This window comes from Sus scrofa, chromosome 3 (assembly GCF_000003025.6).
Source record: "Sus scrofa isolate TJ Tabasco breed Duroc chromosome 3, Sscrofa11.1, whole genome shotgun sequence".
In the NCBI taxonomy this organism is placed as follows: domain Eukaryota; kingdom Metazoa; phylum Chordata; class Mammalia; order Artiodactyla; family Suidae; genus Sus; species Sus scrofa.
The window spans coordinates 59,156,625-59,171,545 of record NC_010445.4 but is presented as its reverse complement, the minus strand read 5'-3'; the positions used below and the strand labels follow the sequence as shown (position 1 = coordinate 59,171,545).

The 14,921-nt window shown below is 54.1% G+C and overlaps 2 protein-coding genes across 7 annotated transcripts; both read right to left on the bottom strand.

The window, feature by feature from the left end:
• Nucleotides 421-4,701, bottom strand: TMEM150A (transmembrane protein 150A). Of its 6 annotated transcripts, none has more exons than XM_005655211.3 (8): nt 4,567-4,701; nt 3,883-4,063; nt 3,381-3,428; nt 2,953-3,063; nt 2,261-2,325; nt 1,795-1,922; nt 1,424-1,601; nt 421-1,199 (listed from the first exon to the last, which is right to left on the bottom strand). In XM_005655211.3, exons 2-8 carry the CDS (start codon nt 3,945-3,947, stop codon nt 958-960), a joined length of 837 nt encoding a protein of 278 aa, XP_005655268.1. In that variant the 5' UTR covers nt 3,948-4,063; nt 4,567-4,701; the 3' UTR covers nt 421-957. The 6 variants fall into 6 exon arrangements, with proteins under 6 accessions (XP_005655268.1, XP_005655267.1, XP_003354787.1 ...); XM_005655210.3 differs by having other exon boundaries at nt 2,261-2,328; nt 4,567-4,700; XM_003354739.4 differs by having other exon boundaries at nt 2,261-2,328; nt 2,953-3,039; nt 4,567-4,699.
• On the bottom strand, nt 8,368-14,891 carry C3H2orf68 (chromosome 3 C2orf68 homolog). Its single transcript, XM_003354742.4, has 4 exons — nt 14,659-14,891; nt 14,457-14,575; nt 13,159-13,310; nt 8,368-12,794 (listed from the first exon to the last, which is right to left on the bottom strand). Exons 1-4 carry the CDS (start codon nt 14,763-14,765, stop codon nt 12,672-12,674), a joined length of 501 nt encoding a protein of 166 aa, XP_003354790.1. The 5' UTR covers nt 14,766-14,891; the 3' UTR covers nt 8,368-12,671.

Below are 14,921 nucleotides of genomic sequence, written 5' to 3'. Positions count from 1 at the left end.
GTGTGGTCATACTTCAGATCAGACAATGAGCAGAGTAGGAAGTGTGAAATAATCAGGTAAGACCAGCTTCTTTTTTTTTTTTTTTTTTTTTTTTTTTTTGCTGTGCCTGAGGCATGCCAAAGTTCCTGGGCCAGGGATTGAACACACACCCCAGCAGTGACAACGCCAGTTCCTTGAGTGCTAGGCCACCAGGGAACTCCCCAGATCAGCTCTTTAGATTGTTTAAAGGCCCAGAAGGGGCTTCAAGCCCTTGATGGGTATTTTGGTAACACTCGGCATCCTTTGTTCTTGGCAGCCTTGCTCTCCAAGACCAGTGGGTACTCAGGACCGTCTCAGAGACAGGGGCTTCTCCCTTCCTATGCCTAGGGAAAGCCATCCTGGGTCAGGCCCTCTCTGGTGCTCCAGAACAGACCACAAACATGCAAATTAGAATTCTTTTAATAGACATATAAAAAAAAAGTACTAAAATAACCCACATGGTTCTGCTGTGTTATTTGCCCTAAAGAAAGGGGGCAGAGTGAAGAATCCCAGTGCAGCTCCTTGGGCCCCAAAGTGGGCCTTCACAAAGACTAAGGAGTGCTCACCCCTGCCCCCAAGACTTCTATCCCTCTTGCTGTTCCCAGCCCCCAATTCCTGCAGCAGGAAACCCCAGTGGTCTGGCCTTGGCACTGGGGAGTAGAAGGCACCTGAAGGGCTGGCTGGGTGAATGAGGATATGTGACCTTTAAACAATAAAATAACACTGCAGTGTGGGGGCTGGCGATGCACAGCCCAGGAGGCTGCCAGCGCCCGCTCCTCTATGGCACAGGTGGGTGTGGGACGGCCGCTCCTCCAGGCATGAGGAAGCCTCCGCCCCAACAGAATACTTTCTCAGAATTGTTTTTTGGTACAAAATAAATGCAAAGGCGATACGGGGAAGGGAGCTGTGGAGGTGGGGCCAGCCACCCCTCCCCAGACCTCAGATCATGGCGACGCTCTCAGGGGCACAGTTGAGGTGGGTGGATGCGCTGCTGCTCCCAGAGGACTTGCAGGCCCGGCCGGGGGCAGGCTGCAGGGCAGCCACCAGTGTCTCTGAGGAGACCACCCCAAACTCGTAGCTGAAGGTGCCGTAGAAGATGAGGATGTCGATTACAAACATCCACTCACACAGGGCCGCCCCGTGCTGCAGCTGTGAACTCTCGTGGATGAAGAAGACGCCACCTGCGGTGGAGCTAAGGAAACTTCCCGTGGGGGGTGCGGGAGCCTGGCGGCACCCTTCCTGCCTTCCCAGCTATGTGACCAGGCTGGGGCCAAGGGCCAGGCCTCACCTCCCAGGACGGGGAGCACAAGGCCACACGGGGCAGGGGCCACCCCCAGCCCCACCTTGGGCGGGACAGGGCCTGGGCCGTAGGAGGAGTTCCTGGCTGCCCGTCCTGGAAGGATACTGAGGATCAGAGTGACAAAGGCGATGGCTGCCAGCACAATCCGCAGGTAGGCCACGGCTAGGTCCTGGGGGGCAGTGGCCCCGTGGTAGGAGAGGGCACAGTGCAGGCAGACAAAGAGCAGCCCGGTGGTGAAGGCCACGCCAGTTCCAACATAGTGCAGAGCTTTGGCGTGATCCACCTGGGCCCAGAGAGGGGCTCATCTGTGAGGCAGCCCCCCACCTCCTTTTACTCCCCGCCTCCTCTCAGGCCCTCCTCTCCCAACCCCCGACCTGGAGGGGCAGACCCTGCAGCTTGGGTCCACTCTCAGGGGAACTGAGGCCCCTGCAGAGAGCCCCTGTTAGGGAAGTTCAAGAGGCGGCAGGTGGGCGCACCTGAAAGTTGCCCAACAGCACGAGGCCCGCGGCGTTGGTGCAGCCTGTGATGAGCGTTGTGGTGTTGACCCAGGAATGCCGGCCCTGCTCCAGGAGCTGCCCGTAGCGCAGGAGGCAGATCAGGGCCACTGGGGGGCGGGAAAGCACAGGTGAAGCCGCACTGGCATCTTCCTCAGGCCTTGACCCAGCCCAGAGAACTCATGAGCTTCCCACCAGATACCCTGAGGGCGGCCCAAAGGGACCAGGTGGGCAGGTGGCGTGCCCTACTAGGGTGGCTTGGCCGGGGGTGGGGTGGGGGGGTCAGCCTCTGGCCTCCAAGGAACAAAGAGAAGTGGCCCCTCTTGCCTTAGCCCTTAGTAGGCTGGGCTGTGCGAAGCAAGGGGCTCTTCGGCCTTTCTGGGAAGCAGGTATGAGGGTAGGGTGGGCTGGGCTGGGCAGGGGGTGGGGGGCTGAGGGCACAACTCACCCATGAAAGCACCCACATTGCCAATGAGGCTGAAGAGGCAGCTCTCTGGGGGGTACGTGCCGCACCTGCTAAAAGGAGGGGGCGAGGACAGAGTGAGGGGGGCAGGAGCACCATGAGGCCCCCATCTGGCGCACCTGCTCTCTCTTGCTGGCCTTATCTGCACCCGTTCCTTAGCAGCCCAGCCACTGGCTAATGAGAAAGGCCAGGTGTCCCTCACAAACAATTGGTCCTAGGCGGGCCGCGCCTCCCCCCAAGGAGTCAGGGAGTGCCCAGGATTGCTCAGCAGGCCCTGGGGCTCCTTGGACTCCTCGAGGCTGTCAAGCCTGTAGCCGGTCCGGCTTTTCTTAAGCCAGAGCCTGGCCTGGGCAGTGAGAGAGCCTGGACTTAGTCCAGGTGCCTCCACTGCATAGCTGAGAGGCCCAAATGGGTGACATAGCTCAGTCCCGGTCTCCTTGCCTATAAAATGATGAAAACAATAGCTGCCCCGATGCAGGAAGATTAAGTGATGCTATGCATGTAGAGTGTTCAGCACAGAGTCTGGCACATAGTAATTAGTCAGTGGTATCGTAAATAAGGGCTCTTAACAGAATGATTATTCCTGAGACCCACAGACAGTCCTTTGCCGGAGGAGGGTGGCTGGGGTTCCAGCAGGGCCTTGGGTCCCTGTGACCTGCCCAGTTTCTAGGCCTTACCTGATGAGGGGGACATCGTCCAGAGTGCAGCAGGTCTTGGGGCCCCCTTGCTCAGTGGGGTCAGGAGAGCAGGATTCGTTGTAGGACCTGGCAGGCAGGACAGAGAGTAGCCTGGGGGAAAGGGGTGCCCTCAGGCCCTTGGTCTGTACCCTCAGGCCTCTCAGAGACCACCCTCCCAGGCCTCCCTTGGCAGGGGCGGAAGAGCCCACTTCCCAGGGCCCCGCCTGAGACAGAAGCCAAAGGGGCGAATGGTGGTGGGAAGCAGGTAGGTGGGCATGAAGCCATGCCTGGGGAGGGGCAGGCGCTGCCAATGTCAGAGAAGAGCGGTGAGGCCCAGGGTCTCCATCTGGCTCGAGGCAGCCCCGGCCCAAGAGGGAAGAGAGATGAAGGGGGCTTTAGAGTGAGGCTGTCTGCAGAGTGTGCCATACCAGTTCTCCACGGGGCACACGTGGTGGTTCATCACGGCCATGGCATACCTGCGGGAGCACAACTGTCACCCTGCCCCCACGGTGCCCCCAGCCTTCCTCCACGGACCCGTTCCCTTTGATTCCGCCCCCATGCAGCTTCACTGTCCTTTCCCGGGAGTCAAGTTGGGGTGGCCCTGCAGCTTCACGCTACTCTGGAACCCACAGCGTGGTCCACCAAACTAGAGGACCTCTGGGAGCTACCCAGGCTAGAAGTGTGTCTGTCAGGGCCACTCTGCTGGACGCTGTGGTGCCAGCTTGTTCCAAGGAACTGTGTGCCCAGGCACCAGGCCAGGCTTTGAAGAGAGCCGGCGCGAGCCTGGCTACCATTCTGGAGCCTGCAACAGGACAAGGGACTTTGTGTGTGCCATCAGGCTCCTGTTGGGTCCTGGCTGGGCCCTGCCCCTCCTCAGCCTGGGTCCATTTTGTCCCCTAGTTACCTCCCCCCATCCCCCTCTTTACTCACACGGTCCATAGGCCAGTGATGGAGAATGCGGACAGGCTGACAGGAAGGAGGATCCAGGCGGTCATGAGGGAGGGGAGCCAGGGTGGTGGTGGTGTGGGGGGGAGGACAAGAGGTAGGTGGGGGAGAGGGGGTGGGCCCAGCTACCTTAAGATACTTCGCCAAAACCATCAGCTGCCCGGGCCTGGTGGAGAGAGACAGGTCAAAGTCCAGGGTCTGGTGACCGGCCAAAGCCGGTGAGGGGGAAGAGGAATACCTGATTCAGGGCTCCCGCGGCGGCTCTGGGCGCCCACACTTGGGGCTGAGCCCCCGCCACAACGTGGACACCCTCAGGCATCCACCGGGGGGCCTCCGCGTTCCACCCAGATATTCAGAGACGCCTCGGGGCCCTAACATCTGGAAAGGGAGCTACCTTCCTTGGCCTGAGGGTCCAGGGGTGGAAGAGGGGCTGGAGTCAGGACAGGCCGGGGGGCCACGCCAACGAAAGCCTGGGGGTGGGGGCGGGCCCGGTGGAGTGCAGCCTGCCACCGGACCGCCGGCGCCCCGGGGAAGGGGCGTGTTCAAGGGGGAAGCCCAGTCCGACCTCCGCTGGCCCGCGTGGGTACGCGTGAGCCCCTGGGACCCGGGGACCCGCACCTCCGCGGGGATCCCTGAAGGTCCCGGGAGAGGAAGGGGCACAGTACGCACCTCCCCGGAGCGCCCCGCCGCCGCCGCGCCCTGCTCGACCCCCGTGTGGCGCCGTCCCCGGCTGCAGACCTCAGAGCGGCCCTGGAATGGTTTAAAGGGCCGAGCGGCCCCGCCCCCAGCGCCCCAGGCCGCGCCGCGCCGCCCGCCGGGACGTGGAGTCCGCGCCAGCACGGCCCCCGCGCTCGCGGCCAGCCGGGGACTACAACTCCCGAGCCCCTGCGCCCGCGTCACGCTGCAAGGGTGGGAGGTGCCCTGACTTTGGGGAACCTGGGCGCGGAGGGCGGTGGCGTGGAACCCGAGCGGAGACTCTGACACCGTGATGCCGAGAGGACAATCCCCCGTTTGCCCTGCTCCTGCAGTGGAAGCTTCGTGAGGCGGGAAGCTCCCGGGGTTTCCGCTGCCTTCTGGCTGCACCTGAAATTGTCACCGTGCACGTGGTTGGAGGAAGCCTCCCTCCGCCGCGGGCACACTTTGCAGCCTGGACTGGCCGACAGTGAGACTTTGGGCTCCCTCAGTGTGGCGCCCGGTGCCTGCCTCGGTCCAAGGCGAGGCGAGGCTACAGAGCAGCGAGCACAAAGCCTTGGCTGTTCCTTAAGAAATTCTAGCGCCCTTGGATTTGGCTTCTGCTTCCCTCTGCTCAGCAAACTCTGGAGGAGGGCTACTTTCACCAGATACTTTTTATTTTCAAGGGTACAAGTACATGGAGTACTGTCCAGAAGTTAGCGTCCCACGCAGGTTTCCTGACTGCTGGACACTTGATTGAAACAGTACCCTTTCTAAGTAGACATACGTGGCGGGCCAGGTGTTGGTAGGCAAGAGAGGAAGGCGGGAGACCCACAGCAATTTAGGGAGAAGAAACCAGGATAGGAGTTCGAATGTAGCTCAGCAGGGTTAAGGATCCAGCATTGTCATTGCAGTGGCTCAGGTGGCTCCGGTGGCACGAGGTTCTATCCCTGGCCCAGGAACTTCCCCATGCTGTGGATAGGGCTTTAAAAAAAAAAAAAAAAAAAGGCAACCAGGATAGTGTGAGGATAAGTTACCCAACAGCTTCATCAGAATTCATGTTGACTGAAAAAAAAAAAAAAAAAAGCGCAGCCTGCAAGTTGAGAATTATTTTCTATTCAGTGAACTTTCTGAGGACACGATCCCAGGAGGCAGCCTTTCAGAGAGCTCTGAGGGACTGCTCTGAAGAGGTAAGGGAGAAGCCAGGATATAGAGGAGGTGTTTTGTTTTGTTTTTTCTTGGCTTTTTAGGGCTGCACTCAAGGCATGTGGAGGTTCCCAGGCTGGAGGTCCAATTGAAGCTACAGCTGCCAGTCTACACCACAGCCACAGCAAGGCCAGATCCGAGCCGCCTCTGAGAACTATACCACAGCTTACCGAGGGAGGCGAGGGATAGAACCTGCAACCTCACGGTTCCTTGTCGGATTCATTTCCACTGTGCCACTATGGAAACTCCTATAGGAGTTTTTGCAAGAAAAAACGAGGTAGGCAGAATATCAAAAGATTGCTGTTAGAGAAAACCAGCCATCCCAAGTTAATGAATTTAGTGCTTTTCTGCATTCTGGAAGAGTCTGGGCTCCCTGAAACCATTCCTTTGATATGCACCTTAACTACCTAGGGCCAATCTGCTTTTCTCCATCCTGAATCCCCTCAGAGCGCACAGGTTGGGGCGGCTGCAGTGGCTGCTGGCTTGATGGTGCTCTCCTGGACATTTCTTTTCATGATTAAAAAGGCAGGGAATCATCTTATACATCAGAAATGTGCCTGGCACTCTCAAAGGCAGCCCAGCATCTGCTGGAGCCCTTGTGAGACAACACTGGTGCTGAGAGATCTTTATCTGAAAGGGAGCGTGGACCCAGGCTGCCAGGAACTAAGGAGCTTAAATTCAGCAGCACTGGCAATGCAAAGGTAATAGGCCAAAGTAGGGCCTCGTACTGTGGGGGAAATGGAGCAGATAACCTAGCTGGACAATGGCTTGCAGAGGGGAAAATGCTTTTGGACCTGGTGTTAGGTAAAAATGGAAACAGGAAACCTGTTCCAAATCAGATCGGGTAGTTAAAAGAGGACCAAGAAACATGGCTATGCAGAGTCATCACTGTGCAATACCTGGATGAAGGAGCAGTGGCTATAAAATCCAGCCCACCTTCTGCTAGCCATGCTCTGTGCCCCAGGACAAAGGAGTGCCTCTTCCCCCACCCCCACCCTTCTTTTTTAGGGCTGCACCCGAGGAATATGGAAGTTCCCACACTAGGGGTTGAATTAGAGCTGCAACTGCTGGTCTATGCCACAGCCACATCAACTCCAGATCCAAGCTGCATCTGCAACCTACACTACAGCTCACAACAACATCAGGTCCTTGACCCGCTGAGCAAGGCCAGAGATCGAACCTGTAACCTCATGGTTCCTAGTCAGATTCGTTTCCGCTGTGCCATGACGGGAACTCCCCAGGAGTGTCTCTTTCTAATTTACAGAGAAGCATCATTTTCCTGCCCGGGGCTGTACCTATTGGAGCAGGTACCTTGTTCTCTCTGCCCGATGGTGCTGTGAACCCTCATCATTTCCTAACCTCACTGGAAGCTTTTGATCCCTTTTTTTTTCCTTTTTAGGGCCACACCCACAGCATATGCAAGTTCCTGGGCTGGGGGTTGAATTAGAGCTGCAGCTGCCAGTGTATACCACAGCCCAGCAACATGGGATCCAAGTTGTCTCTGCAACCTACCCCACAGCTCGTGACTATATCAATCCTTAACCCACTGAGCGAGGCCAGGGATGGAGCCCACATCCTTGTGGATGCTAGTCGCATTCTTAACCCATTGAGCCATAATGGTAACTCCCAGCTTTGTGGTGTTTTTTTTTTGTTTTGTTTTGTTTTTTTTAATAATAATGGCTAACATTTATTAAAGCACTTGCTACAGGCCAGAAACTAAGGTAATCACTGTACATGTATCATCTTACTGAATCCATTCCCCAAAACTTTGACATTGCTATTTTTATTACCTCAGTTTATAGATAAAGTAAAATACAGAGAGATGAAATATTTTGCCCAAGGTCACAGAGCAGCTAAGTGATGGAGCTGGCATTCAGATCCAGAGCTTGGGCTCATATCTATTTTGAGGATTCAATGTTTGTAATTGACTGTTTAAAACTCTGTGTGTGTATACATGTGCATATGGATATATATGCAGAGAGAGCTGGAGAATTATTGGTACCAAACCCCTATCTGCTTTTCCCTTTGATGACAGAGATTGGGAAAAGGAAGAGACAGAAGGTATCTTCTCTTTCTTTGTAAAAATTCAAAGAGGATGGGAACTCGCAGCTTTGTGATTCTTAATCAGCATTTACTGTCCTCTACTGAGCTGGGTTTGAGTTCTTCTCCAACCATGATCATGGGGGAAGGCCTGAGAGGGCTGAGGTTCCAAACTGGCTGTTCCATCATAAAGTGGAGATAAGGCAAGCACTCCAGAGCCTTGACAAGGAGGTAGATTTTGGCTTAACTGGACAGTCTGAGTGGTCCCTAAGATAGAATTAGCCCCAGACAGAAGGGCTCTTTTCATGGGCAGTCAGTAGGGAAGAGTTGCTTATCAGGTAAGAAGTAGGACCAGATGTCCTTAAACGTCCCTTCCAGCTCTAATGCCACGTGAGTCTGCTTGTTATGCTCCAACCAGGACAGTTCTTAAAATAGGCTGAACAAGAAATGAGATTTCAAGTGCTGATTCTATGGTGCTGAATGACTTTAGGGCAGCATATAATCTTCACTCCCCTAGGTACACAAGTGATTTCACAACTCTTGGCAAAAACAGTGCTATAAAAATAGTAAGTTTATTAGTTAAAAAGAACACTGTATTTGGAAAGCACCTTCCCTTCAGGACTTTCAAATATTTTGCACATACCACTTTATTCATCCACACAGCAGAAAACACTGGAAATGAGAAAACAGAAGAATGTATGGCTTCTAATACATTTAACACGATACAACCAGAGTAACCAGTCTCTCGTTCTGGTGGCTCTGAGAAGGCAGAGGAGCCATTCACTCTTTTCCCTTCTGGCATCACTCCAGCTCCTGGGGAAATTTGGGATGGGTGCCTGTGGCTTCTTGGTCATTTCATTCTTCATGGACAGGACAGGAATTCAACAAGGACACTTAAAATGTTTCAGATAATTATCAACATTCCATGATGATTCTCCCTAGAGAAGGCTCAGAGGTAGGAAACTGATCTGTCCTTTTTCTTCTATTTGCAGAGGCCTCATTTACACTTATGTACCGGCTGGGGATCCCTACCCCATCATCCACAATTCCTGCCAGATGCCCAGCAGGCTGGAGACTCACCATCCCAAAGGGTTTCTTCCAGTTTCATGGGCTAATCTCTAGATGGCAGTGACCACTGGAGTGGGCCAATGAAGATGGAATGTCCCTTTCAGGGGCTTGTCCACAGGGAGAAGCATTTCTAACTGCCCACACTGGTCCTACTGGCTGGCCAGGCACTTACTTGCACTCAGTTCAAAAAGCTGAGTAGGGAAACCTTCTTGCATTACCATTCTTCAAACACTTCCACACTTGCCAACTGGCTGGAACTCAAGTTTAGTGTTTACTCTGGAATGGCCGAAAGCCCTTGCAAACCCCAGCTTCTTCTATTTGTACCATCACCTGCTGTGGCCCAGGAAACACAAAGTCTTCAAATCCAAGGTTTGAGGAGTTCCCTGGTGGCCTAGTGGTTAAGGACTGGGCAATGTCACTGCTATGGCTTGGGTTTGATCCCTGAGCCAGGAACTTCCACATGCCAAGGGTATGGCCAAAAAACAAAACAAAACAAAATAGAAACAAAATGAAGTGTTCATTTACTGAGGCTAAGCCTTGGAATTTTTTTTTTGGCTGTGCCCACAGCATGCAAAAGCACCTGAGCCAAGGATTGAACACATGCCACAGCAGCTACATGAACTGCTGCAGTGACACCAGATCCTTAACCCACTGCACCACAAGGGAACACTAAGAACAATTCTTTTTGGATGAGCGTGAGATATCAGGCCACCAGTCATTTTTTTGGTTTTTTAGGGCTGCACCCACAGCATATGGAAGTTCCCAGGCAGGGGTTGAATCAGAGCTGCAGCCGCCAGTTTACACCACAGCAATGTGGGATCTGAGCTGCATCTGCAACACCACAGCTCACTGCAGCGCTGGATCCTTAACCCACTGAGCGAATCCAGGAATTGAACCTGCATTCCCATGGATTCTAGTTAGTTTCATTAACCACTGAGCCACAAAGGGAACTTCAAAAACACTTCTTTTTGGATGAGCATGAGATAGGCCTATCAGCCTACTAGCCTTTTCTTTTTTTAAGGTGGTGGTGATCACATCTTGTCAAATGAATGTTGACTCGGAAGCGGCCTGCTAGTCTAACGCTGTTGTCACTGCACCAAACAGCACGGGACAGTCCTCTTTGGGACATCTTTAGAGCCTCTGGGAAATGCTCTGGAACATGCTCCTTGAGGGCAAAGTGCTGATATGTGAAAAGAGATGAAAGGCACTGGGAGGCAGGTCTGGTAAATTAGCTGGATAGCACCATCTTGGGCTGGGCTGAGGGATGGCGGGAGCAATGAGCCTGAGCTCTAAGGCTGTCAGGGGGCTGTGGGCCACCAGCAAGGAAGCATTTCAGGCAGCCCTGGAGCCATGGCAACATTCCCACCAACAGGCCTGCTCTGAAGGCCAACTTCTCACTTAAGTATCAGGCTTAGCGCTTATATAGTCCCATGGCACAAATTAGCTAAGAATTAGAAAGCTTTCTTGTGTGGAAAATACTTTATGTGCACTTGATAAGGCAAGCACCTTTAGAGAAAGTTTGCAAGGAAGTTCCCTTCAGTGTCTTACCTCAGACTGTGAGGATTACATGATCAACAAAGGAGAACAGAATAGGTACGCTTGTCACAAAACAGGGATGGAGGCTAAAAGTGCCATCCGGCCTCCTCTTCTGGTCTGCTTGCTAAATTCCGTAATACATCCAGGAAATGGGTCATCCAACTGTGAGAAAACGAACCCTAAAAGTATTTCCAGACTAGGAAGCCTAAGAGTTCCAGCAAAATGCTCCATCCAGGCCAGCTGAGCTGAGCTGAGGAGCTGGCAGACTGACATGACTGGTCCTCTGAGCTGCAGGAAGACTGCAGATAGAGTTAAGGCGGAGAATCCTCAACAGGGGAGGTTCTAGAGGGTAGTTAACTTTAGAAGTCAAAAGGCACTTCCAGCCTGACTGAGTGAGGATGGACTTTCTCCTTTGAAAGCAGAACAAAGCCCAGGACGGGCAAGTTTAAGGCACTGAAACTTGGGCCAGCCCTGTGGGTCAGGAGCGTGCTGGTTCCTGGCTGCCTTCTTAAGGAGGCATTTCTTTTTTTTCCCCTTTTTCTTTTTTGGCTGCCCCTAGGCATCTGGAGTTCCCTGGGCCAGGGATCAGATCCAAGCTGCAGTTGCCACCTATGCCACAGCTGTGGCAACGCTGGATCCTTAGTCCCCGTGCCGGGCCGGGGTTTGAACCTGTGTCCCAGCACTCCTAAGACAGCACAGATCCTGTTATGCCACAGTGGGAACTCCAAGGAGGCCTTTCTAATGTATCCACTTCACTCACCTTTCCCTGCAAGCTGTGACTTGCTGCATGTTAACAATGCAGCTGAAGTAGCTGCCTTGCTCCGTTTCCGAGGTGGGAGATTTTCAGGGCTGTGGGGGCACAAGTCAAAAGTGCCCTCGGCTGCTTTTTTTTGTCCTTTAAGAGAAAAGCTGCTGAGAGGGACCAGCCAGATGGATCTTGAGACCCTGATGTGTGAGGAGAAACCTCTGGGGCAGGGCAGGGGGGCTTTGGTTTGAAGACGTCTCAGTGCTCAGGGGTTCCCTTAAACCCCATAATTCAGTGACTGAGCTTAGGCCCATTTGCTGGAAAACTGCAGTGGCCTGGACCTGCAGTGCACAGGATCCGCTGTGGAGCCCTGACACCTTAGCCCCAGCCTGCACGAGGAATAATGTTCACTTCGGTGAAAGCAGGGACATGCTTGGGAGCCTCATTCTCAGGCCTTCTTGGGAGGTAGGACGGGAGAAAGCACAGAGCAGGGGAAGGACAGACCACAGAGGCTCCCTTTGCTCCCCTGAGGGCACTGTTCAGGCTTTTTTTTTTTTTCCTTTTTCCCAACTAGGCAATGATTGAATAGGCGATTATTGCTCATGTTGAATTTCCCTTCCTGTGGGCATTAAAGACTGTTCAATCATACTTGGTAACACAGTTTCAAGCTTGTTTTGATAATCCCTCTTCAGCCTGAACAGAGGACGGTCTGTTCACAGCTCAGGGGTGGGGGGTGAGGTTAGAAGCTGGGGCTCTGTAGTCCGAACCAAGGCAGGACGAGAAATCCTCTCAGTTTAGTTCTGGCATCATCTTTCTAGGTGCCTTAGACCAGGCTAAGCAGCCGGGCATGAGAGAAATGTGCAAAAGCCCTGGAAGGGGAGGGGACATGATTGTATGTGAGCATCAAAGAAGAGCTCCCACTGGATTGGTACCAGAATCACTGGAGAGCTGGTTAGAAAGGTAGAGCCCAGAACCCCCACCTGCCAAGTCCTGAGCAGCTGTAGGTGCCCAGTCACACTGGGAGGTGGGGGGGGGGTGGTAGTGGAACTGATGAATTTGGAGAAAGAAAGAAAGGAAGGAAAGAAAAGAACAAAGACACAGAGCTGAAAAGATCTAGGAAAGCAGGGATGAAGTGAGGACAAATATGGAAGAAAGGAACCATAACAAAGAGGGCTCATGAGGTGGGTGTCCCAGAGCATGTGACCCCAGAGAGAAAGCGGCACGTTGGCACAAGGCTTCATAAACCTCAGCTCTCCTTGGGATCCTTACTTCCAGAACACCAAACTAACCAAACAAAATCCTCAAAAAATCCCAGAAATTGGCTGGTCAAATGGGCCAATCTACAAGAAAGAATGGCTACAAGGGAGGCGGCCAGGCATAGTCCTGGTGACGCCCTTTTCCTGTAGATGTGGCGGCTCTGGTGTGGGGGGGTGTCTCAAGATCAGCCCAGACTGGTCCTGGCACCCCCAAACTAAGGGCGGCTCCCTGGGCAGCGAATCCAGGCTGGTCAGGGTCGGCTCTGACGCTTTGCAATCTCCTCCTGGATGCGCAACTTGAGGGCCTCTCGCATAGGTGGCTCCAGAGGCGTATGTGCTGACACCTTGTCACTCACCCTTCCTGGATCATCATCCTACGTGGGGGAAGAATCAGGAAGCTCAGGGCCTGGTCTCTTCTGGAAAGGCAACCTGCCCTGTCCCCAGACAACACTCTCACAGAACTCTGTGACTCACAACTTCTTGCTAGTGCCTGTCATTTCCCAGGCGTCCCCTGTAATAGTGACTCTCAACTGGGGGCTTCGAGCCCTCCCTGTTGCCCGCTGACAGTCACTGTGTGAAGGGAGGGACTTGTGCTCAAACGCATCGCCCAGCGGTCTGTGCCCTCATGTGGGGCAGACACTTCCCACTGGCCCTGAGGAAAACAGTGGCTCAGGGTCTGGCAGTGATTTCCATCACGGCCCAGGACCTTCAGGCTGCAGCTGTTTCCACTAGGCATACCTGATACACGATAACTGATGTGATGTCTCCGCTGTCCGCCTCATATTCTAGGCAGAAGAGCTGATGACCGGGAGGCTCTGGCTCAGAGCCGCCACTACTGCTGCTTTCACTGGATTCCTCACAGTCTGGGTTGCTTGGATGGGTAGAGGCATCTGGAAGGATGGAACCAGAGTGAGAGGGATATGGGGAAGGCTGCTGGAGCTCCTGCACAGAGATGATATAGGAAAACATGCCATAAAGAAAGCCCCAAGCAGAGTTCCCGTCATGGCTCAGTGGAGACGAATCTGAATAGGATCCTTAAGGATGCAGGTTTGATTCCTGGCCCTGCTTAGTGGTTTCGGATCAGTGCCATGAGCTCTGGTGTAGGTCCAAGACGTGGCTAGGATCCAGTGTGCTGTAGCTGTGGTGTAGGGCAGTGGGTACAGCTCCGATCTGACCCCTAGCCTGGGAACTTCCATATGCCGCATGTGTAGCCCTAAACACAACAAAACCTCAATCTTCTCATGGACCAAGAATGTGTATGTGTGTGTGTGTATGCACAACATGGCACCCATCAGTTTTATTCACCTTTATCCCTGCCCCAGGACCAGAAGAGAGCCATCTCCGAATAGGTACATGAATGCACATTTTGTCTACAGTATTGGAGAATAGTAGAGAAGTGGATAGGGATCTGTCTGGGTTCAGGCCAGGCTCTACCATTTACTTCTCAGAGATCTCAGGCAAGTTACTCAATCTCTTTGTTTGTACCTGTTTTCCTGACTGTGAAACCCGTGAAAATTCCCATTTTATGAGATCCTCTTGAAACTAAACGAATTGATGTACCTAACACCTAAAAACACTTTAAGGATGGCTCGACAAATTTAGCGGTGTAGGTTTAACTCTCTCTAGAGGGCAGAGAAACTGGGGGTGGGAAGCTAGGGGGAAGGTCATTAACTGGGTTTGGGCTTCATGTCACAGGTATGTCCTGGTCGTCTAGAACAGTGCCAAACCTTTTTTTTTCTGTTAGATGGTGGGAATATGAGAATTCAGTATAGTGGGGGCAAACCAGCAGACAACTTCCTGCCGCTTCCCAGGTATGTCCAGTAATAGTGTTGCTTAACTAGTCTTGAGGGTCCCTGTTCTGCCGGGAGAACCACTGAGAGGCAGCTGGAGAGCGTCGAGGCGGAAGTTCCGGGAAGGGACGAGATGAACTGAGCCTTGGGGGTTAAGGAGTGTGTTTCTTTTTTTCGTTGTTTGTTTTTTGCCATATAGAAAGGAAGAGTGCGTTCAGGCAGAGGGCTAGAGGCAGGCGGCCTCACCTCGGTGTCGCGGCAGATACACCTGCAGGTCCGGCTTGCGGGGCCGAGTGGGCGCGGGCGTGTGCCGCCTCCTCACCTTCTCCTTGGCCGCCTGCTTTACCTTCTTGTCGTAGTCGTCCCTGCGGGGAGCCGAGCGGGAGTCAGGGACGGCCGGGCCAGGCCAGGCCAGGGGTGGCGCCGGTGGCGCGGGGCGGGGAGGTACCGGGCGAGCTGGTTCCGTCGAATGTGGTGGACGAAGCCGTGGCTCATGTCCAGCCGCCCGCCCGGCTTGTAGCAGAGGCCGGGTCCGGGCCCCGGCGCCGATTCCATCTGGAGCTCTGTGCGCGGAGCTGCGCCGCCTCCGCCTCAACGGCTCCAACGGCAGCCCTCCAGCAGGCAGAACTCCGCGCCACCCGTCGCTCGACTTCCGGCTCCGCACCCTGACGTCGGCGGGGAACCGGCCGACCGGGCCGAGCGTCACCACGC

What these genes read in the sequence shown, in the direction of transcription:
- TMEM150A (XM_005655210.3), bottom strand. Translation starts at nt 3,947, where the DNA reads ATGACCGCCTGGATCCTCCTTCCTGTCAGCCTGTCCGCATTCTCCATC. An exon ending in ATCACTGGCCTATGGACCGT is followed by an intron (nt 3,429 to 3,882) that starts GTGAGTAAAGAG and finishes GTGCTCCCGCAG; the next exon opens with GTATGCCATGGCCGTGATGA. An exon ending in GACGATGTCCCCCTCATCAG is followed by an intron (nt 2,329 to 2,952) that starts GTAAGGCCTAGA and finishes CCCTCCTTTTAG; the next exon opens with CAGGTGCGGCACGTACCCCC.
- C3H2orf68 (XM_003354742.4), bottom strand. Translation starts at nt 14,765, where the DNA reads ATGGAATCGGCGCCGGGGCCCGGACCCGGCCTCTGCTACAAGCCGGGC. An exon ending in CGACGGAACCAGCTCGCCCG is followed by an intron (nt 14,576 to 14,658) that starts GTACCTCCCCGC and finishes GGCTCCCCGCAG; the next exon opens with GGACGACTACGACAAGAAGG. An exon ending in CATCAGTTATCGTGTATCAG is followed by an intron (nt 12,795 to 13,158) that starts GTATGCCTAGTG and finishes TCCCCCACGTAG; the next exon opens with GATGATGATCCAGGAAGGGT.